General features: G+C 34.8%; 1 protein-coding gene across 8 annotated transcripts in view; it reads left to right on the plus strand.

The window, feature by feature from the left end:
- CCNT2 (cyclin T2) overlaps positions 1-15,844 on the plus strand; it is a 37,614-nt gene extending 21,770 nt beyond the window's left edge. For 6 of the 8 annotated variants that reach the window (XM_046658634.1, XM_046658635.1, XM_046658639.1 and 3 more), the window contains 7 exons: positions 53-181; positions 2,190-2,250; positions 4,148-4,210; positions 7,387-7,432; positions 9,067-9,230; positions 13,274-13,344; positions 13,848-15,844. In XM_046658634.1, the coding sequence (XP_046514590.1) occupies positions 53-181; positions 2,190-2,250; positions 4,148-4,210; positions 7,387-7,432; positions 9,067-9,230; positions 13,274-13,344; positions 13,848-15,275 (1,962 nt within the window). In that variant the 3' untranslated portion in view covers positions 15,276-15,844. Of the gene's footprint in view, positions 1-52; positions 182-2,189; positions 2,251-4,147; positions 4,211-7,172; positions 7,267-7,386; positions 7,433-9,066; positions 9,231-13,273; positions 13,345-13,847 lie in introns of those variants that run through there. The other 2 variants (XM_046658637.1, XM_046658642.1) reach the window with 2 other exon arrangements.
- The last annotated feature ends 7,190 nt before the right edge of the window (positions 15,845-23,034 follow it).

Raw genomic sequence — 23,034 nt, forward strand, 5'->3', positions numbered from 1 at the left:
TTTTCAGAAATTTATTTGTTTTTACATCACCAAATTTTTATCTTTTCTGCAGATAATATCACCTACTGCATTATTTTTGGCTGCAAAAGTGGAAGAACAGGCTCGAAAACTTGAACATGTTATCAAAGTAGCACATGCTTGTCTTCATCCCCTAGAGCCACTGCTGGATACTAAATGTGATGTATGTAAAAACTGGGTTTTTTGGTTTATCTTTGTAAATTGGAAACCTTTTCATTATTTAGACCTAATAAAAATATTATTCAATTAGTGCTGCCTTCCAAATGCTGCTTATTTCTTTTACCAGTTAGGAATGTAATACCAAGAAGCAATCTGGCAGAAACATATTTCATGTGTGTTCATGAATTCGAGTGTCATTCTGAATCACGGAAGGCTTTGATTCAAAGGTTCTTTTCAAGTCTTTCACATTTTGTTGTTTATCCTCACAGTAAACCTGTGATATATGTAAGAGGGGAAGTCATGTCACCTCCATTGTTTGGGCGTATTTGAGACTAAAGGTAAATAACTCCTAAATTGTCAGCAACTGAAGGAATAGAAAAACCTCCAGATTTGCCTCTAGACCAGTAATTAGTCTTTTAACATAGTTTTTCCTTTATTGAGACTGCATATATACAGTCATGCATGACTTAACAATGGGGATACGTTCTGAGAAATGCGTCATTAGGCGATTTCATCATTGTGTGAACATCGTAGAGTGTGCTTACACAAACCTAGATGGCATAGCCTACTACACACCTAGGCTATATGGTACCACTGTTGTATGTGCAGTCCATCGTTGACCAAAATGTCATTATGCGGTAGATAACAGTACTACTACTACTTAGCTTTCTGATACATAAAAGTGCATTTTCATGCTTTCATGAGCAGCATTTTCCAAATATTTTAATTTTCATGAAGAGTAACGCAGTTTCCAAACAGCTTGTTCATTTTCAGCATTTTAATGGACCTTACTTGACAGCACCATTTAAAAATGTTCTGACATCTTAAAACAGAAGCTAGAATTCTGGGCCTTTAAAATCATTTTTCTAGCACTCTTATTTTACATGAGTTACTTTATCAGGAACTTGTAATTACTGAATAACTCCCAGATTACATTAATTTGGTTTGATTTGGATCAAGTTTAAGGTCCCGCTTAAGTATATCTGATTTTATTAATGACAAGTTTTATCCTAGATGTTGGCTTTAAGGGAGTAAAATATTAATGTAACCATTCAATAATAGAGAATGTTTGATTATTCAAAGGTAGCTCTTATAGTTTCTTTTAACTTACAAATTCAGAATTATTTCTTGTGAATTCTTAGGGTATTGTACAAATAATAGAAATCTGTGTTTTAAAAATTAGCTCAGTGACCTTTTCAGAATGGAGCATAAATAAAATTGAAGGTGCTTTCACTCTGGGTTTAGTAATATATCCTTACATAAATGAATATTTATGTATGATAATGTTGTTTTCTTATCACCTTAGTCAATTGTCATGATCTAAGATTGAGACTGGAAGATTTTTCCTACCCTTTTATTCCCAGGGTAACTGCAGTAGGGAAATGATTTACTGAAATTGGAAGAAGGTCCTCTATTTATGTCCCCATGGGTGTATGATAGATTATTTTGGCATTTTATATCTAAAATTTTTCTCTCAATCTAGAGATTTGAGGGTTTGTTTTGATTTGACTTTATCTTTTTTGAAGAGAGGAAGTTAATTCTAAAAATAACTCACTGATTTACTGTGGCTGTCAAGGAATTACTCCATGAAATAATATCCTAGAGTGAGTGGATAAGGCTTTCCTTTAAAGGCGGTTTTGAGTGTGATGTTTTCACTTGGGTTGGTGCTTCCTCTCCTTAACGTGTCTTGAAATGCCAATGCCTAGGTAAAGTTTTACATTATAAACTGGAGATCTTTTTTCGATTAACCTACGCCCTTTCATATTATCTTCAGGGGGTTTTTCTGTTGTTTTTTGCTTTGTTTACATTTCCTGTATTAGAAGTAATTCAATTTTGACTTATCACAGAAAATAAGTTTTCTCTAGCACCCTCATTTTATTTCAAATTTCCAAACTACTGTGATTCTTTGGTAATCAATCTGTAATTCTCATGAGATTTAATGGTCCTGTGGTCTAGTAGTGTCATGTTTATCTTAAGCATTTTAATGTTTTTTTGTTTTTTTTACCTGACAGGCTTACCTTCAACAGACTCAAGAACTGGTTTTACTTGAAACCATAATGCTACAAACCCTAGGTATGTATGTATGTCAGATATTATTTTTGTGTGTTTTATTCAAAGTATTACTCTAAATAAAGGAAAAGATCTCTGGAATAATTTTATCATTGAAGAAAGTTTCCTTTTAAAACAAAATTTGGGGCCAGAATAGTATTGCTTGGTTATAAGGAAACCATTTTTTTAAAATTTAATTTCATTTGGCATAATTTAATTGAATGGTAAACATAGCCTTAAGTGTGATTTCTTAGGTTTTCAGATAGTTAAGACACTATGCTTCATTATGCATTTGCATTGGAGAGTGAAATGGTCCTTTAGGGCTCTTGCATATGATTGTAATGTGTATAAACATACATGGCGGTCTTTGCTCTCTTAGAGCTTATAGTCAGTATTTAATAAATTTATCACATCATTTTTAATGTGACATAGTAGTTATTTAAATGTTGATCCTTTCCTAAAAATTTTATTTTCTTCAAGGTTTACGCTAAGTAATCTAGCTTAATCTCATGTTTTACTTTACTGATGAGGAAATTGAGGCCAAAGAAAGTTATAACTTATGTAAGGTCATACATTATTTCTAGAAGAACCTGGCGGGGTGTGGTGGGAAGAACATGGGCTTTGTGGAGATCTGGGTTTAATACTGTCAGCTTCTGATTTGCTTTGTTAACTTGGGTAAAGTTCCCTTTACCTTTTGTACCTCCGTTCTGTATATGCAAGGTGGAATCATAATGTCTGCCTTAACATCATGAATTTGAAGATGAAAGATAATGTATAAAAAACCATTTGCCACACAGTGTGTCATAAATAATCATTATTTTCTATGGTAGTTATTTTTATTTTGTTTATTACTCCATTCCCAAATGTTGACTAGAAGTGTGATAATCATAGCTTCCCACGTGACAGATTCTTTTTATTACAAAAGTGACTTGTTTGAAGTTTTTATAATATAAAAAGATTACAAAAGTGAAAGTGAGAATCTTATTCCCTCCAAATCCAGTGGTTTAACATGTTACTGTTTTATATAAAATTATATACATGTGAAAATGTACAAACATTTATATAATGAAGATTGAAAAGGAAAATTATATATTTTTTAAAATAATATAAAGCTATTTTATTATATAATTATTGTGTCATATTCATCATATTTATGACAGATTCTTAAGCATGGAGAGTTAATACCGTTATTTAAAGGCAAACATTAGAATTTATAACCTGTACCTCTATGGTTTCATTGAAGTATGATTTTGCAGGTTTAATTACAGTAGAAATATAAATAAACTGCACAATAACTTTATAAATCCAGATTACCTGTTTATTAGGATAGTATTCATTTACTGCTTCTGAAGGCACTAGATATGAATTGTACTTTTTTTTAAAAAAAAACCTAAGGGTTGATTGAACTTTGAAAGCTTTTCAACATTTCATCTTTGGTTTTAGAAACAGTGATTTAATGAATCTTGAGGACTAGCAGGTCGTAAGACCTTTATTATTAAGGAAATGTAGTTATAAGCTAACTATATCATTTAAAAAGTTATTTTTCCTACTGTGGCCCAAAGGTTATATTTATGAAAAATATTCTTTTCAACATTTTCTGAAAGAAGGAGTTGGAATACATTTTTTAAATGTGTTATATAGTTGAATTCCCTGCTTAAACTGTGGGACAAGCTTTAAATGTTACCCCCAGTCTACAAATAACTTTATCAGTTTTTTATAATGGGAACATTATTTTTGAGAAGAAATTATTTCTCATCATTGGAGGTATAATGAACATGTCAGTGATGAGAAACTAACTTGTCTTTGTATTTTTCTAATGATGAAAAATGTGTTACACATTTATCGTTGTGTGCTGAACGGCATTTTTCAGGCAAGTATTGTAGTGGTAAGTGATTGGGAAAAAAGGTGCTTTTCATTTCAGGTTTTGAGATCACCATTGAACACCCACACACAGATGTGGTGAAATGTACCCAGTTAGTAAGAGGTAAGCGTTCTTTGAAACTTTTAAATTATTAATGCTTTTCAAGGTCTAGAATTGACTTGAATATTACTTTGTTCTCCTAGCCTTTCATTGAGTTTTATTAAAATAGGACAAATGTTATTTTGCAGCATTATTTTTGTGTCCTTCATTTACCTATTCATCTACTTCTATGTGTGGTTCTGCCTGGTGAATTAGCTTCTTTTAAGTGAGAGTCTCATTTCACTAAAAATTTAGAGGGCTTCCAAATATTAAGACTCTCTCCACCTCCCCATTGGGCTATGCCAGTCCCATTTCAGTTAATATTTAAGATGTAGGCCATTAACACATAGGTGCAGAAAACAGTATTAATTTCTGGTTTATGTCAAACTTTGATTGACTTCTTGAGAAGTTTGATTACAGTTTAAGAATTTGGAGGCCAACTTCAAATCTTTCAGATAAAAGGTGCCTTTCTTAGATTTGTCATTTTTAGAAATGTTTTGCCCATGTTCATTTTGAACAAAATTGATTAATACACTTTTCAGAGTTCTTTAGCATTACTAAAAATGGTTTACTTTTTGTGTGTAATGGAAATAATTACATAGCATGATGACAGCATGTGATGTGCCTATTAAAGCCTTTATAAACAAGAGTACAAAGTTTTTGTATTGTTTGTTTTACTACTTGGTTGTAAAGCATATGGTACACATTTTTCTACTCTTGTTGATGAATCCTATGTATCTGTTTTATTCCCTAGAAATATTTTTTACACAGTTGCATGTTGTACTACTACTCACTTCTGCTTTCCGGTTTCACATTTGAAGTGTTATGTACTGATAGTAACCACTTGGAACCTTTAGTGTGCCCTTTTCTGTTACTTTATTTTTGAAAATGATGATTTTGCAGTTTCAGTCTTTTACCATCAGACTTCTTTAGGTTTATTCTAAACAAAATGGGTAAGACTTTTGGAGGCCTTGTTTTATTTTTTAGTGTTTACCTAAATATTCTTGCATTTTATTCATTCTAAATTGAATCTATTTTATACCTAGGTAGGATTGTATTATGTTAATGGCTACATTTAAAAAAAAAAAACAAAACCGCTTGTCTGATACCATAGTGTCGTTGTTAACAACTGAACTTCTAAAAATCCCACTTATATATTTTTTTATCCTAATAGCACGTTATCATTTGTAAACTAGAACATATTTAATTTTGGTTCCTGTTGTTCATGGTTACATGAATATATATTACAGCACATTCTCATCCCCAGTATTACAGTGTAGTATAGAACTGTATAGATAAGTAGTATAGGTGTTTAATTAAGGAGGAAAAAAGCTCTAGAGTAGTTTTATTTTCCTGAAAACCTGAAAGAGTAAGCTGTTTTGTCAGAATAATGGAGAGCCGTATAATTTGCTTTGAATTAAGCCTAATGAAAGATGTTGGAGGAAGATATTAATGAAACTGGATTTTCAGCTTAATATTATTGTGAAATTTGAGTCAGCTTCTAAATTCTTTATCAAAGTTTAATATTTTTTGTGCATGTTCTCATGTATCTAAAGAAGCTAGAGACGTAAAGCCCATTAATTTGCAAAATTGAATGGTAAATTTTTAAACATTTACAAAAACTACAAGTTTGATATATCATCCAAAGCAAAATATTTAAATCTTATTTTTTGTTGTTAATGTTTAAAATGTAAGCAATTCTTAAATTTTAGTTATGTTTAATTTCATTTTGCCTAACTAACGTTTCAGGTAGCCATAGTTTACATCTCACTCCATTTAAAAAAATATTCTTTCATGTTTGGTGTCCTTTTTTCTTTGCTCTATTACAACAGTAAGCTAACAAAAGAACATTTACCCTACGTTCTTCCTCTGTTGCACAGTGACTGTTAATAGATTATTGAATTTAGATATATTTTGAGGTGAAAATTGCTATGGCAATTTAAAATTATTTTTACTTTCGTCTCTGTGTATTTTGATTCTTTTGTTTGGGGCAGGGTAAATAAATTTGGTGTCTTTAAAGTGCTTTTTTCCCCCTCTCTGGAGATGAGAAAGTTGATATTATGCTACTTTGCTGCAGAATTGGCTAATTTCCTTTTACAGGGACCTTTCACTTCTGTGATTTCTCCTTCCCTCCCCACCAGGAAAGAATGCCATACTTAAGTCACACTGCCTCCGAGACATCTGATGCTTTGACACTCTTCCTTAGCACAACTCTGCTAAGCCCAAATCCCTTTTGTAAACCTTTATGTTGATGATCCACATGGGGCAGCAGGGATTACAGGTGCTACAAATAAAAATAGGAGGGGGCAAGGAATTTGAGGCCTGTTAGAGAGGGGTGAGTTGAGATGAACTGATCCTAGGTGAGCAGAGGGGAAAGGTATGTCAGTGATTGTGAATGTATTTGGAAAAGGCATCCCTGTTGGGAAGAATAAGAAGCAGAAGAAGGGAGCCAGTCGGGGGGACTCTTTTCAATTTCAATGTCTTAAGAAGCTGGTTGTTAAAAATTGCTTTTCTCTTGGGGACCAGTCAGTGTTGAAGCATCCTGATTCCCCCTAGAGTACCTCTGTCTTTTCTAAAGTTGTCTTTAATTGCATTCTGTAATTTTTAAAAAAATATTACAATGGAGTATTCTTATATCAACACGCTTATGATATTTCTAGGTTATTTATTCTCTGTTGATGCTTAGTAGCATGATGAAAAACAGCAGTTTGTGCTCTCTGAGTTTGGGGGGTGGGGGTGATTTTGTTTTATTTTCTTTTGATGGAAGTACTTAAGCCAAATTAAATATGATGACTGAGGATTAAGTCTGGCAGGCAACTCTTTGTATTTTGTATTAGACTTCAAAATCTTTTCTTCTTCTTCTTCTTTTTTTTTTTAAATCCAGGAGAATGCTTTATTGCAACTTTTAGCTGACTAGATGCTTAACTTAGTAACAAGTTTAGCCCTTGTAACTGGCTAGCTAAAAGCAAATCGGCTTGTTTCTCAGATCTTTGGGGGATAGCAAGAAACATTTGAGTGAATGTTGTTGAAGATTTTCAGTAGTATAGAAAATGATGGCGCTCTTGTGATATTTGTAAGTAGTAAGTAAAATTTACTTTTTGTGTACAAATCTTTGAAGTTTTTGTTGTGTTGAGAACTTTTTGATGTTAGCATGTTAAAGCTGATAGTATTGTCTTCGTTTTTTTTTTCTTTTCTTACAGCAAGCAAGGATTTGGCACAGACATCCTATTTCATGGCTACCAACAGGTTGTTATCCTGACCCTCTTTATTGCACTGTTGTAGCACACTATAGCTTCCTTTAATGCAGGGCCCCCTCAATGTGTCTCTTACCCTTGTTGCAACAGGAGACTGGACCATCTACTGTGGTGGTACCTTCCTGTCTGCTTTGCGGTGTATTGTACAAGGGACTTTTGGCACAGAGGGGTTAAATGCACAATGTGAAGTGTAGTGGTGCTTTCTGATGACATATTCTCGATTTGTGAGTGCATAAGTCTAAAATTGGTAGCCTGAATAGCAGCTAAAGATTACAAAGAGCTAAACTTAACGTAGAAATTCGAGCAACTTGGTAAGTATAAAGCTATTTCTAGTTTACAATTATAGTTAAATGACAGTTTTTTAAATTTCACTTTTGATCCAAACTTTAAAATAATCATTAAAGTTTTTTTAATAAATAAAATTTATATAACTTGGGATTTTTTTCCAGATAATACCCACTAGTAGTAAATTGGAAGTAGTCAAGTCCTATCAGTGCCTGGATTTACATAAGTCCAATTTTTACTTTGAAAAAACTTACTTTCTTTTCAGTTTATGTAAAGAAAAACTGGTATTAGTTTATGGTGATCAGTAAACATTTTCACCAATCCTAAAACTGAACTGAAAGAGCAGTCTTTTAAAAGCCTTTAATATCTGTTATAGAATTCTGTTCTGTGTTGATCATATTTTAATGATTTAGATTTGTTTTTTAATTGGGTCACTGGGGAGGAGGGAACCAAACTAGTTTTGTGTGGTTCTTAATTTCTTATGACACTGTTAAGTTTTATTAAAAACTTTGAATTGGCAAATACCAGTATATTTTCTTAGATATCTGTTGTTGGGATTTAACCTCTATCCCTAGGAATTCTGAACATCAACAAAAACACACTTAAAAAACTTTGGTTAGAAAAAGCTAGTTGTGACATGTTACATGCCCAGTTTTTGGCACACGGTGAAAGGAGAAGGGTAGTGTTTTTTGTAGTATTTAGCAACATTTTGGGCCTTGAAGCTGTTCAGCAAAAGGTAAGTTTTCCCTGTGGCTTTGCTGGAAAGAAGACAGGTTTATGTAGATCAGTGTTCAATTCGCTTAGACTTACTTGAGAATGGTGTTTGTGGAGCCACATCAGGTGGTAGAATCCCTTATTTCAATGTCACGTTGAAATTACTTTTTGTCAATTTTACAAAGAGTCATCTGCATTTTCTTTACTTCTATGCCATAACATTATTTTAAAAACCCAAAAATACCATCAAAAAAAGTTTAAAGTGTTTTACTTATATATAGTGATTTTTGAAAGTATACTATCTTCCTCTCCTTTTATAAAGAAGTAGAAATACTTTGAATTTAGATGCAAAAACAAAATTGAGAAATGTTAATATGTAAGTAGCATTAATAAATATTAATATAATACTCTAGGGAGAGTGTGGGAAATGTTCATAATCTATGGGTTTTTTAGAATTAGAATTTTTATAACTATAGTATTAACTTTTAATAAGTTTTTGTACTCTAGACTTAAAGAAGAAAACCTTTATAATTTTGTTTATGCTCTAATCTTACTGGTAAATATTTTTCTTTGTTTTACATATTTGAATTTCTATGGCTCTTCATTTTCAAACCTGCTCCACAACAGTCTACATCTTACAACCTTCTGTCTTCAGTACAAACCAACAGTGATAGCATGTGTATGCATTCATTTGGCTTGCAAATGGTCCAATTGGGAGATTCCTGTGTCAACTGATGGAAAACATTGGTGGGAATATGTGGATCCTACAGTTACTCTAGAATTACTAGATGGTAAGTAGGGAAAATAAATCTTTTTTTACATTAAAAATATTTCTTTTTAGTATGGAGAAATTCTGTCTACTTAAGTACTGTATAAGTTTGAAAAATAGTGAATCCCCGTATACTCATTGCCTAACTGAACAGTTACTAGTGCTGGCCAATCCAACATCGCCCTACATCTACAGTTAGGTAGATGCTAATCCCAGATATCATTTCATCTATTAATATTTCAACTTGTATTTCAAAGGATAAAGACCCTTTAGAAATGTAACCTATAATTCTATTTTAACAATTTGGTAATAGAATTTAAAATATAATTATGTGATCAAATAATCAGGATGAAAATAAGGATTCATTAGCCTAAAGGAAAAAAATTGAATATATATCAACCACCACTGAACTTCTAAGGCCCTTTCAGAACTTTTCGACAAAATATGAGTTGTAATGCTATAGGTTTATCGTTTAAGAATACCTAAAGTATACTAACTTTGTTGAGTTTAAAGTATATAAACTCAAAGTCAGGTTATTACCTTCTTGTAGAAGATGTGAAGCAGTGAGCTAAAGGCATTTTCAGGGTAGCATTCCTTGCTCTGTAGTTCCATTGATGGTGAAGTATGTCATTATTGCCTCGTGTCATTAAATATGAATTGACAAGGAAAAACGGGATACACATTCTATAAATTATAAACCTGGAATTAGGAGGTCTCTTGATAAGAAACTTCTCTGATTGAGAAATAAGAGAAACTGCCTGAGGTAGGAGATTCTTGGGACTTAAGACATTTTAAACAGCTACTATAGATTTCAGAAAAGAAATAGATAACACTTCTAACAGATACACCTAAAATGATATGTTGGGTTTTTAGCTTAGTCTTTTTGTAGACTTTCCCCAACGTCCTGTACAAAATTAAAGCTAAAGTAAGAGATGCCTATCCTATGGCTTTGGAATGTGGTCTTCCAATAAAATCTTAGATTTTTCTTTAAGATGGATGTTTTCTTAAGAGTCTGCAACCTTTTCTGTGAAGGGCCAAATAGTAACTATTTTAGGGTCTGTGGGCTGCGTGCTGTCTATGCTACTACACAACTCTGCCACTGTAACTGGAAAGCAGCCATAGGCAATTTGTAAATGAGTAGGTGTGGCTGTATTCCAGTAAAATTTTGTTTGTGAAAACAGGGCACAGGCCGTATTTGGCCCACTGGCGAAAGTTTACCTACCCTTGTGGTAAAATATGCTTTTTTGTAAGATCTCTTGATTTTCTGATGTTTTTTCCTCCCTCAAAAATTTCTCCCAGAGTGTGTATCTCATGCTGTGTTACTGCTGCATGGTTATACTCTTTTCTTTACATTGCCAGAGGTTCATTGTGTGTGGGTTTTTGTGTGTGTGGTTTTGTTTTTGAGGAAGATTAGCCCTGAGCTAACATTTACCACCAATCCTCTTTTTGCTTAGGAAGATTGGCCCTGAGCTAACATCTGTGCCCATCTTCCTCTGCTTTATATGTGGGACGCCTGCCACAGCGTGGCTTCATAAGAGGCCCAGGACCCAAAGCAGCAAACCCTGGGCTGCCGAAGCCGGGAGCCCACAAACTTAACCACTACGCTCCCAGGCTGGCCCTTGCCACATGTTTTCTTAAAGTTTATCCAGAAGGAAGGAAGTCTTCATTGATTTGAAATGACATATTCTAAAATCAGTGGAGGTTATTTTTCATCTGTGCCTTGAAAATTAGGTTATCTACGCCACCATCTTTCTTTAGCAGTCAATAGATAAAGTAGGCATAACCTTAATAAAACTAGTTTGTACACGTGGTGCTAAAATAAAGCAAAAAGCAGGTAATCTGCCTTTATCCTGCTCCTAGGTTATAGGTAGTTATTTTTCTTTTGACACAACAGCGGCCACCTAAATATCCCTCTCCTTCCATTCTGAAAAGGCTCAAGTCCATTATTCATTTGGAGAGCCATTAAATAGGAATCTTGGACACTTAACACGTTGAAAATTTCAACATATTATATAGCAGCCTTTTCTCTGTTTTGATCACAAAAAAAAAGTAACAATATTTAAGATGTATCTGAATTTTAGCATTGTGTCTAAATTATCAGTGTTTACTGAAATAATTCATTTAATGACTGTTCCAAAAACGACATTGGGTTGGACTTGGCCTAGCTGTGAGGTTTTTTATTGTTTTGTAGGTTTCTTTTCTTTTTATGATTAATAACAAACCTTCATGTGTGTTTTTGTGTTTTGAATTTTTTTCTGTATATTAGCTTTTAGGAAGAAGGGCCTCTATTTTAAGCATCGTACTGTGATTTTTATACATATAGCTAATTACTTCAGTAGTGACTATTTGACAGATTCTTTTGTTCCTCCTCTATAAAGTTTAATAGAATAGGATACTTAAGAAAGGAAAGAGAAAGCTTACATTTTGTGCCTGCTGTGTACCAGGTTTTGGACTAGAAACTATATGTATTTAATTTTTGACAGCCAAGCTATTAAGGAAATTGAGTCAAAACAATTTCTTGTTAATTTTGGACCCAAAAGTATTACGTCTCTGCTAGATTTATTAGTGTCCAAGTAGAAAAGTGGTCTTTTTTTCAGATGAGGAAGTGGTGGTCTAGGCATTAGATTTTTTCATCCAAACTGAATCAAAAATCTTGTGGGACTTGAGCAGGAATTAGTTGTCACAGCCTTGTAAACATAATGATGCTGAATTTTTGCATGTTCTATGCTTCTTTGAGACAAATTCTATATTGTCTTAATTTTCATTATCAGTCTTAGCATTTGCCTAGAATAGTTTACAGAGAAGCTTACTATTTATACTAAAAAATAATAAATGAATCTGTGTAGTCTCCACTGAATTGGCATTATGTATATTACATGATATTGTAGTTCATTTGAATGATACTAACATTTGTCTTGAGAGTGGCCAGTAACTTTATTAATGACACTGTTTGGGGGTAGAAAACTAATTCATCATAACTTTGGGAAAGTGGGTCGTCTCATCGTAATCCTAAATTTTTTTAAAAATTGTTGTAAAAATACAACTAGGGTAGTTTATTAGTGTTAATAATGTTGATTGCTAGGAAGTTATGAGTATAGGTGGAAGAACTTTTTGCATTTAACTTTGAAATAATTTTAAGCTTAAAGAAATTGGAAAATAGTGCAGTTCCTATATACCCTTCACTCAGTTTCTCCAGTGTTAACATCTTATATAATAATACGTGATTATCAAAACCAGGAAATTAACATTGGTACAATACTATTAACTAAACTACAGATTTTGTTTGGATTTCCTCAGTTTTTCTGTTCTAGGATCCCATGTTCTGTTTGGTTGACTTGCTCCTTTAATCTCTTCCAGTCTGTGGCAGTTTGTCAATCTTTCCTTTTCTTTTTTGACCTTGACACTTTGAAGCATAATGGTCAGTTATTTTGTAGAGTCTTCCTCAATTGGAGTTTGTCTGAAGTTTTCTTATTATTAGATTGAAGTTATGCGTTTTTGGCAAGAATACCACAAATGGCCTTTGCCCTATTCAGTGCATCTTATCAAGGGGTACCTCATGTTGATATGTCTTATTGCTGGTAATGATAACCATAAACACTGGTTAAGGCGGTATCTGCTGCGTTTCTCCATTATAAAGTTACTGTTTTTCTCTTTGTAATTCATAAATATCCTGAGGAAAGTATGTTGAGATTATACAATTACCATTTTTTCCCTCAAACTTTTGCCCCCTGATTTTAAAGAATATTGAAGGATCTTGCCTATGACAGTTATTACTATGGTGTTTCCTAATGGAGATTTTCTATTTGAGGGGAATTTTTTTTAGTGCTACTAAATTTTCCAGAGATTTTGAGTAAACATGTAAAATTGGGGCAGGAGGAGGGGGAGTGACTCTCTTTTTTAAAAAGAGTGCTACTTCAGAGCTGTGTCTGCTTCTGTATATCCTGAAGGTTGAATAGGAGTGTGACAGATGAACTCTTGAGGTCCCTTTTTTTAATATTGCCCATTTGAGAGAAATTTAAATCCTAAAGGCACCTTCTAAATTTTACATTTAAATTTTATTTTTAGAGTTAACACATGAGTTTCTACAAATATTGGAGAAAACGCCTAGTAGGTTGAAGAGGATTCGAAACTGGAGGGTAAGAGAATTGGCAGGGTTTAATAGAATATCACTTTGTCACTTATCTAACAATTGCGCAGCTAACCAATTTGAATTTTTGTGGTTAAATATTATTTCCAATATGCCTAAATAATTACAATGTATCTTAAGCTACATACATTCATAGAACATTCAACTACTGTGTCCAGTGGACTTTGCTATGTACTTTATATATTTCTTGTTTAATTCTCACAGTGAACATGATGGAAATACTCTCCTCATTTTACAAATGGGAAAAGTAAAGCCTAGACAAATTACTTTGTCAAATGCTCGGCTAGGGTTTAACCTGCATCTGATTCCAAAACCAGTGCTTTCAAGTTGTTACAGCCTCTAAATAAGACAGTTGTTTGTTTACTGTCAACAGAAAACGTTCAACACTGGATGATTTCATTGTCATATATTTAATATAAATTTTTTATAAGCAAAGAAATTTGTATTACATTCCTTTGCTGTCATTGCTTCTTTTGTGTTTTATTTAAATAGGCTAATCAGGCGGCCAAGAAACCAAAAGTAGATGGACAAGTATCAGAAACGCCACTTCTTGGTTCATCTTTGGTCCAGAATTCCATTTTAGTAGATAGTGTTACTGGTGTGCCTACAAACCCAAGTTTTCAGAAACCATCTACATCAGCATTCCCTGCACCAGTACCTCTCAATTCAGGAAATATTTCTGTTCAAGACAGCCATACATCTGATAATTTGTCAATGCTAGCAACAGGAATACCAAGTACCTCATATGGTTTGTCATCACACCAAGAATGGCCTCAACACCAAGAATCAGCAAGGACAGAACAGATGTATTCACAGAAACAGGAGACATCTTTGTCTAGTAGCCAGTACAGCATCAACTTTCAGCAGGGACCTTCTGTGTCACTGCATTCAGGATTACATCACAGACCTGACAAAATTTCTGATCATTCTTCTATTAAGCAAGAATATACTCATAAAGCAGGGAGCAGTAAACACCATGGGCCAATTTCTGCTACTCCTGGAGTAATTCCTCAGAAAATGTCTTTAGATAAATATAGAGAAAAACGTAAGCTAGAAACTCTTGATCTGGATGTAAGAGATCATTATATAGCTGCCCAGGTAGAACAGCAACACAAACACGTGCAGTCACAGGCAGCCAGCAGCAGTTCTGTAACTTCTCCCATTAAAATGAAAATTCCCATCACAAATACTGAAAAACCTGAAAAATACATGGCAGATAAGAAGGAAAAGAGTGGATCGCTGAAATTACGGATTCCAATACCCCCCACTGATAAAAGTGCCAGTAAAGAAGAACTGAAAATGAAGATAAAAGTCTCTTCCTCAGAAAGACACAGCTCTTCCGATGAAAGCAGTGGGAAGAGCAAGCATTCCAGCCCACACATTAGCAGAGACCATAAGGAGAAGCACAAGGAGCATCCCTCCAACCGCCACCACCCCAGCAGCCACAAGCATTCCCACTCACATAGTGGCAGCAGCAGTGGTGGCAGCAAACACAGTGCTGATGGAATACCACCCACTGTTCTGAGGAGTCCTGTTGGCCTGAGCAGTGATGGCATTTCTTCTAGTTCCAGCTCTTCAAGGAAGAAGCTGCATATCAATGATGCATCTCACAACCACCACTCCAAAATGAGCAAAAGTTCCAAAAGTTCAGGTAGTTCATCTAGTTCTTCCTCCTCTGTTAAGCAGTATATATCCTCTCACAACTCTGTTTTTAACCATCCCTTACCCCCTCCTCCCCCTGTCACATACCAGGTGGGCTACGGACATCTCAGCACCCTCGTGAAACTGGACAAGAAGCCAGTGGAGACCAACGGTCCTGATGTCAATCACGAGTACAGTACAAACAGCCAGCATATGGACTACAAAGACACATTCGACATGCTGGACTCGCTGTTAAGTGCCCAAGGAATGAACATGTAATACATTTGTTTAGGTCAATTTTTCCTTTACTTTTTTAATTTAAAAATTGTTAGAGTGGAAACTTCCTCCTGATCTAGCAGTGGTAACACCTGCTGTTGCTGCCACTGCTTCAATATTTGTAAGTGCTGCTTTATTCTTCATTCTGAAAAGAAGAGATTATAGTAAACAAGTCTTTATCTCCACATATGATAGTGTTATAAATACTGTAAAAGCATGGAAGGTGCGAAACTCAGTATTTCTACAATTGCAGCTAAGAACATTAGGATGAATGGCTGGCTGCTTTTAGAAATATAAGATGCCTCAAGCATTCGTTATTTATAATTTGAATACTGTAGCTATTTGTTGTTGTTGCTTGGCTTTTTGAATGAGTGTAAATTGTTTTCTTTTGTGTATTTATATTTGTATGTATGATTTGCATGTTTCAATGATAAAGGGATAAAACAGTATACTGACAACTGTTTACAAGAAAGTGGAGAAAAATGTACATACATTTTTGTATGTTTAGATATTACCATAAATACTCAGGATTGGAGCTGCTTGTAAGTATAACAATATACAAAATAACTTTATTTTATCTTGTCAGAGTCCATCACTAATCTAAAACAAAGGTGGCACTTTCTCATGTTAACCTTAAACTCTAGGCCTTACTGGAAGCCACTGAAGGGGGACACTTCACTACCAGATGGGTATGCGGTGCCACAGATGGTCATACACACTGCGAGGCACTGAACTTTTGCCTTCAGAGGTTCTGACCAGCTTGGCTGCTGAAATAGCCCCTGATTTTCTGAAGGCTTGAAGAGGGAAAAAATAAAAGTTTACATACTCTTGATGTGAAGTGCATTTAAGTGTTTGTTGGCTTGTGGCAGTACTATAAACACAGAGCTGTTAATAATGGTTGTGTAGATTACTGTGATTTGAAAACTAAATTCACAAAACTTACATAGTGAAGAATTAGGTTTTTTCCTTGAATAAAGAACTTTAACACTACATATTTCAACAGTAAACAGGAATCGCTTTTCCTTTAGCGTTCAGAATGGCACCGTATTCTTAAACGTCCTCCTCCCGTGAAGCGTGTTTGTGTGTGATGCCATATTTCTTTTTCAGGTAAATGCAGTCTTCCTTATAAAAATGAAATTAAACCTATTGCTCTCTCACTTCTTTTATATTCTAACAATAAATAAAAAGAAAAGATCACTGACTGTGCATTGTACCTGTACTTACAGCTTCTGGTTGTTATCAGGAAGCTCTGAGAAAAAAGAGTCAGCCTCCATCCAGGTGAACAGCTAGTGGAGGTTTTACATTTATTTGCACATCTCAGTATATCTGTTGGGGTCAAGTTTGCACAGTCATCTGACTTCTGAACAAATGATAGACTTTAACTTGTTTAAACTTTGTCTTAAACACTAGTAATATGTCTGGTTTATCAGCTAATCTTGAATTTATTCTGTGGTAAATCTTTGAGCTGTTGAGTATCTTTGAGATGGGTTGAATTCAACTTCTGTTGAACTAAAAACTGTCTTAACTTTTCCTCTATGTATATGAATTATTTTTGTTACAAAGCCACTGATATGTGCACAATTGTAATTTTACTCAAGTTTGTTGCAGTTGTAAATATTAGAGAGTTTAATCTCGTGCTCTACTTTTATTTAGCAATTACCTAATTTGCCGGTAGCTTTATGATTTTTTAAAGATAATTGTTTATTATTTTGTCAATGTTATTTGAACTTAGGATGCTAGGACCTTCTTTCTAGGGACTTTGCATAGCTAGCATGTCCTAACATTTGTTCGTGTCTTGCATAACTTTAGTAATCTTTGTCATTACATGTAACTTTGTTGCTCTGTATGGCATATTATTGTATCCATAAACATGGTAATTTTGATACAGTTATACTTTTACAGTGGTACATAATCCAAGGACTAGTATAGAATTAAGCTGAGTGCAAGATGAGGGAGGGAAGGGTTTTGTTCTTGGTAATTTAGATGTGAAACCTCTAAGGAGTTATCATGTGAAATGACATAGGGTGGTTGTGCTACTGTACAATTGGGGATGATAATACCAGGAGTTTTAATAAGATTTTGTAAAGAGTATCCAGAAAAGTAGTGAACTTATTTTCAGTATGACATAGAAAACAATGTGAATATTTAAGGTCTGTGACTCTACTTAAAACTTCACTAAGAATTTGCAGAATTGTTTTGAGATGTGGGAATAAAGGTAATTTTGTTGAATCTTTATTGGTGCTAATGATGGACAGTTAAAAAGGTAGCTAGTGTATATTGTTATGGGTCAGTACTTATTAGTACTTCCAAAATGGAATTTGAAATGCTATGTATTCACTTTTCACTCTGTAAATGTAATTCTTTACAATGACTTTATTTATTAAAGGGCAGCCAGTTGTAATTTTTACAGGATTGTGTGAGCTATTCAAACTCTTTAACCTCTGAACAGGATATTAGCTTCCACAACCACAATGGGGATAAATATAGAAATCCGTTTTAGGTTTCTTTTCCATTAAATGAAAACCCTTATAATTCATATTACCATGAATTTGCTTTAACCATCTCATTTGCATAAATTAGTTCATCAACCTGGTCCCAATAGGCTCAACCAAAGAAAAAGACTCCAATGAATGGACATTATTACTGAGTCTTCTTGTAAGTAGCCATAGATAAACCAAAATAGTATCATCAAATTTAGGTATGAAATTCCACATGTGCAAAGTACTGTTAAGGTGATACATTTTTGATGAGATTTTTTTTTAATGTTTGAAATATTAAAAAGCATTATCTTTAAATATCCTATAAAAGAGTGATTCATTTTTTAGTTGTGTTTTCCCTAGATCATAATAGATTTGTTACCTTTATGCAGAAGCACATTGCATAGAAAAACTTTACTTCTACCTCTTTCAGCTAATTTTCCAATATTGAGCTGTGCCCCCTAAATATTTGCCTTAGCTACTTTAAAATACAATATTTTCAGAACCAAAGCAAAGGAGTGTGTTTTCACAGAAACATTCTCAGAGGCCTACTTTACAAAACTGGTGGCAGTATCTTTTGATGTTAAGACCTTGCAAAATGTCCTAGTTTTCTTCCGAGGTTCATTTCTTGTTGCAGGTATTTAAATACTGAAAAGTAATCTACTAATTAACCCTAGGATTATCTTTTAAAGCAGATATAGGTGCATCTTGATCTTCCTCTGGGTGTGCAGGTTCATTCTGGTTAGAGTTCTTAAGGGTCAAAGAAAATTTGTACCGTGATACATGGTTTCATGCAGGATTTCATGAGGAGTGCTTACATACTTGTGCCAACAGATTATAATTATGTAGGTTACCTTATTTTTTTGGCCCATCTATCCTCTTTGAACTAAAGAAATGACTAGTTGAGGTCTACTTCAGAGAACCAAATTTAAGATGTTTTTGTTACCAAATGCCTTACCTTAAAAGCATTTTAAGCACCATTTTTTGGTTATAGTTGATAATTTAAATTGCTTTTTATTCCTTAACCAACCATAGAAATAAACCACTTCTTACATATGCATGACTATTACATAAGTTATTATAAGTGCCCTTGGTTGATTAGATATTTTAGGGTTTTGCATTTACTGTGGAACTAAGTAAGGATTTTTTTTTTTTAACATAATATCTCTGAAAGAAGGTGGTTCTATTCTCAAATAATCCCAGTATTCCCAAATTTTATCTCAACGTAAAGCAATTGTTTCTCACCTGCTACAGGGCTTAAATTGGTAGGTGATTTTTAAGATGTCTTTGCTGAGGAAAACTTGAGAGCTTTTGTTATGAAGAATTCTTGATTCAGCAGCCTCCATCAAGAGGCTTTCTTGAGAAGCAGTGTTTACTAAGTCCATTTACGCAGATGAAAGATCAGCAAACCCCACACTAGGGGGAACTTAGTTCACAGGAGTAGAACTAACTGAGCTCACAGGATGATGCGTGCTCGTCTCATGTGCCCGTCTGTTTATGATAGGCTGATTTGAACCAGGATTTTTGCATTGGAAAAGCAGCACTTTCTGTCCCTGTCCTCCTAGGTTGCCAGGTTATGATACCAGTGTGTTAATTTGAGAATTCACAGCTATGTTAATACCTGAAATTTGATCACTGTCAGCTGAGGCGTGTAAGCCAAATAATCGAAAGTTTGCTTGTTTTGTAAGAGAAGTTTGCCTCTGAAACACCTGTCTTTACAATAGAGGTGATCTTGCCCGTGGATTTGGAATGTTCAAAGTGTTCCAGGTCTGATACCATGAATCCCTTTTTTATTCCTCAGTGTCAGTTTGAGCACAGCCAGCTTTTGCTTCTGACTCCTCTTTTCCTGTTCTATATAATTTACCAGTATCTCTTCTGCCTAACAGATTCTTTAGGTTGGTTGATAAGGGGGATACATTGGAGGTTGTATGTCTAGGAGTAATTCTGTTCTTATAAAAATGACTTAACCCATTTGCTGTGATCCATTTATCTCGAAAGTAAATTCTGAGGGCTGTCTAATATCCTTTATTTCCAAGTTTTGGGAGGAAGTCTCACTTAAAACCTGTTTAGTAGCTGGTTTGATTTGATTTGCCTATTGTTAAGTAGGGAGTGCATTCTTATTTTTAAGATGTGTTTTTCAAGCAGTTTCACTTGGTTTGAAAAACTTCACGTGTACTCACTTGTTGTCAGCAATGATTGGGATTTCATTTTCTGAATGTACACAAAACCCCCCAAGGACTGTTGAATAGGATGTTTGCTGATAGAAAATCCAAAACAGGAATATGTGTATATGGCATGAATTCAATTAGTCATTGAATTTCAGCTCAGTATCTATTACAAGGAATTATTAATAAAATTTGTTTATTGACAACATAAATCCAAGGCTCTAACATGTCTTGTTAATGTGAATCAGAAATAACTTTTGGTCCCTGGGAAATGTGGGAAATAAAGTCTCTGCTATCTGTTACTCTTTAGCGGAGTAACTTTATATCATCAAGCACCATGGCCTCTGCGGTCATATTGTCCGCATTCCAGTCTCAGCCCTACCACTTAGTAGCTGATGACCTTGGGTGAATTACTTGACCTTGTGCCTTGATTTCCTTCCCTACAAAATGTCCATAATAGTACCTATTCGTGGGTTGTGAGAGAGAAGGCTTGGGTGATCAGGGAAGGCTAAATTGAATAGATGACACTGAGGAGAATCCTGATAGAGGTATATTTTGGATATTACATGGAACGATGAAGGCCAATCCCGGTGCATTAAACTTGAATGTGTATTAAATATTGTATGCCTACTGTTTTCTAGAATTTAAGTTGTGATTCTAATTCATAGGGAATTTTCTTGTTTAATCTCTTGCATTACCTCCACAAAAAGCAAAGAGTAATTACAGTTATCTGGAAGAGGAATTATCCATAAAAAATATTTAATCACAAACTGCTTTAATATGGCTGCTCTCCAACCCCCCATCCCTTCTACTGATTTTCCTGCACCTTCCACTTGAAAGAAAATGGAAGCCATGCAATGGCTTTAATAAAATAGAACTAGGATAGAAAAGTTACTTCCTCTAAAATGCATTTTAAGCCTAAATGTAAGATAAATGTTTTGAAATCACATTAAAAGATTTGATGTTGATAATACCAGTGAGAGCTTATTTTATCAGCATATTATAAATTACCTGTTTTATGTAGAAATGTTACAAAGTAATTCCACTTAACCAAAGTTAGTAATTCCATTTAATAATTCATCCTACTTCCTCATTTCTTCCCTCCTTTTTTCTTCTGTTGTCAATATAATGAAAAAAATTGTGCATGTTTATTTTAGCTCTAGTATGTGACCTGCCTGTTCCCTCCCTGCAGCGCCACCTCCCAAAGCAATGTAGGGTTTCGCTGATGAGGGGTTTTATCATATTGCCATGAAATTAAGAGGCTTACTGAGCTCAACCTTACAAACATCCAGGCATACACCTGAGAAGTTTTCTTTAGTCTCAGTCCAGAGGAGCAACTGCAGGTTTGAGAAGTCATGGCAATAGGACAAAGTGTATAGCCTTTCCTTGGGGACTGTGCTGCTGCAACTTTGAACAGCACAGTGCCACACACACTTTCTTGTTAACTTTGTTGATTACCAGTGAAGGTACAGACCGCCTACACCAGGTACTTCCTGTTGACAGAATCACCCAGAAAGCTTTGTTAAATGCAATTTTCTACATTACATAGCTACTTTAAAAAGAATTAATACTTGCAAGTCCAGCAAGTATGAGGAATAAAGATGGCCTGGTAGGTGATGGAGGCTTTTGACCGCTCATTGAGCAGATCAAGTGGATTTTTATCTTGGAGCTACTCGTTACACTGTAGAAGGCCTAGGACTACTGTAGTGATCCTGCAGGAGGCAGTGGGTAAAGCGAGTAAATGGTAATACTGCGCACTCCCCGATCCCATACCACAGTTTGCTCTTTTCCACTATGGCAACTTTCCTAATTCAGCTACTGAGAATGTCCACAGTGTAAGGGCTAAAGTGGGTTAAAGTTAGGAAGATGCTGTAGAGTTTGAACTGCTTTTAGAATTTTACTTGAAGAGTTAAACTTTTTTTTTTTGTTTGTTTGAGTTTGGGGCCCAGAGCATACAGGAAGATTCAGTACATAATGAAATGCACTTTTCAAAGTGATTGAAAACTTGGGGCATTGTGCATCTTGAAAAAGGAGGTGGTCATAGAAAGGAATGCAGTGTTGCTGGTAAGTGAAAAATGAAAAGCTTTTCACACCATTAAACTAGTCAGAATCACTAACTGGACTGGTGAATTTGTTTATCAGCATCTCAGTGGAGTTTCATTTTAGTAAAACTTAACGATGTACCTGATGTCATTCATAAACCACAAATCTGGGAGGCAGTAGGGAAAGGGCTCTCTAAAGTCAGACAGATGTGGCAGCAATCCCAGCTCCCACCTGCCCGTTGGATGGCCTTGAGAAAGTTACTTAGCTCTGAACTCTGTTGTCCACTAATAAAGTGGGGATACTGCTACCAACCCAGACCAGCCAGAATTAAAGGATGTGCCTTTCTCTGTTAAGAGCTCAGTGAACTCTAGCCCGCCCAGCCCCTGCCTGTCTGCACTCCCACTCTCCTTTCAGCCCTCTTCCTCCTAAGGAAGTTATAAAGGGGACAAACATCTGGGCAATGGGAAGAGCATACTTCCGATCTGTCGTGTGTTAAACACAATGAATGACAGAAACAACTGAAAGCTTGTAGGACAAAGCCTTGCCTATTGAGAACCTCATATTCCAAAGGTGTGTCCAGTATTATCAATAGAAGAGGAGTAGGTTTGTTAACACCAACTTCGTGTGTCCATTACTGCGGTTTGTATACAGAGTATAAGCATCTTACTCTGCCCTTTTCCCATAGAGTTTAATAGGCTTGAATGTAAATAATTGCTCCAAAATCAGATATAACGATTCAGGTTTTAAAGAATGCTGAAGATCCCTACTAAAATTTAAAAAAAAAACAGCCCTTTAACAAGATGATGTTTCAGGTTATGTTGATATACAAGTAAAATAAGGAACATTTGCCTTAAATTCCCATCATATATGACAAAAGAACTGTACAAATTGGAGAGAAAGAAGGAAGGTATACCCACAAAGACCCATTTAAACATGTTGGCCAAAGTAAAATCTGTTTTAACTCACTTGGACTGCATTTTGCATTTATTTCTCCAAAACTTGAAGCAGCAGCTTAATTTTGACAAAGCCTGACAACTCGTGTTAGAATACACCTACAGTGAGTTTGCACTTGTACCA

Source organism: Equus quagga, chromosome 4 (genome assembly GCF_021613505.1).
Source record: "Equus quagga isolate Etosha38 chromosome 4, UCLA_HA_Equagga_1.0, whole genome shotgun sequence".
NCBI lineage: Eukaryota > Metazoa > Chordata > Mammalia > Perissodactyla > Equidae > Equus > Equus quagga.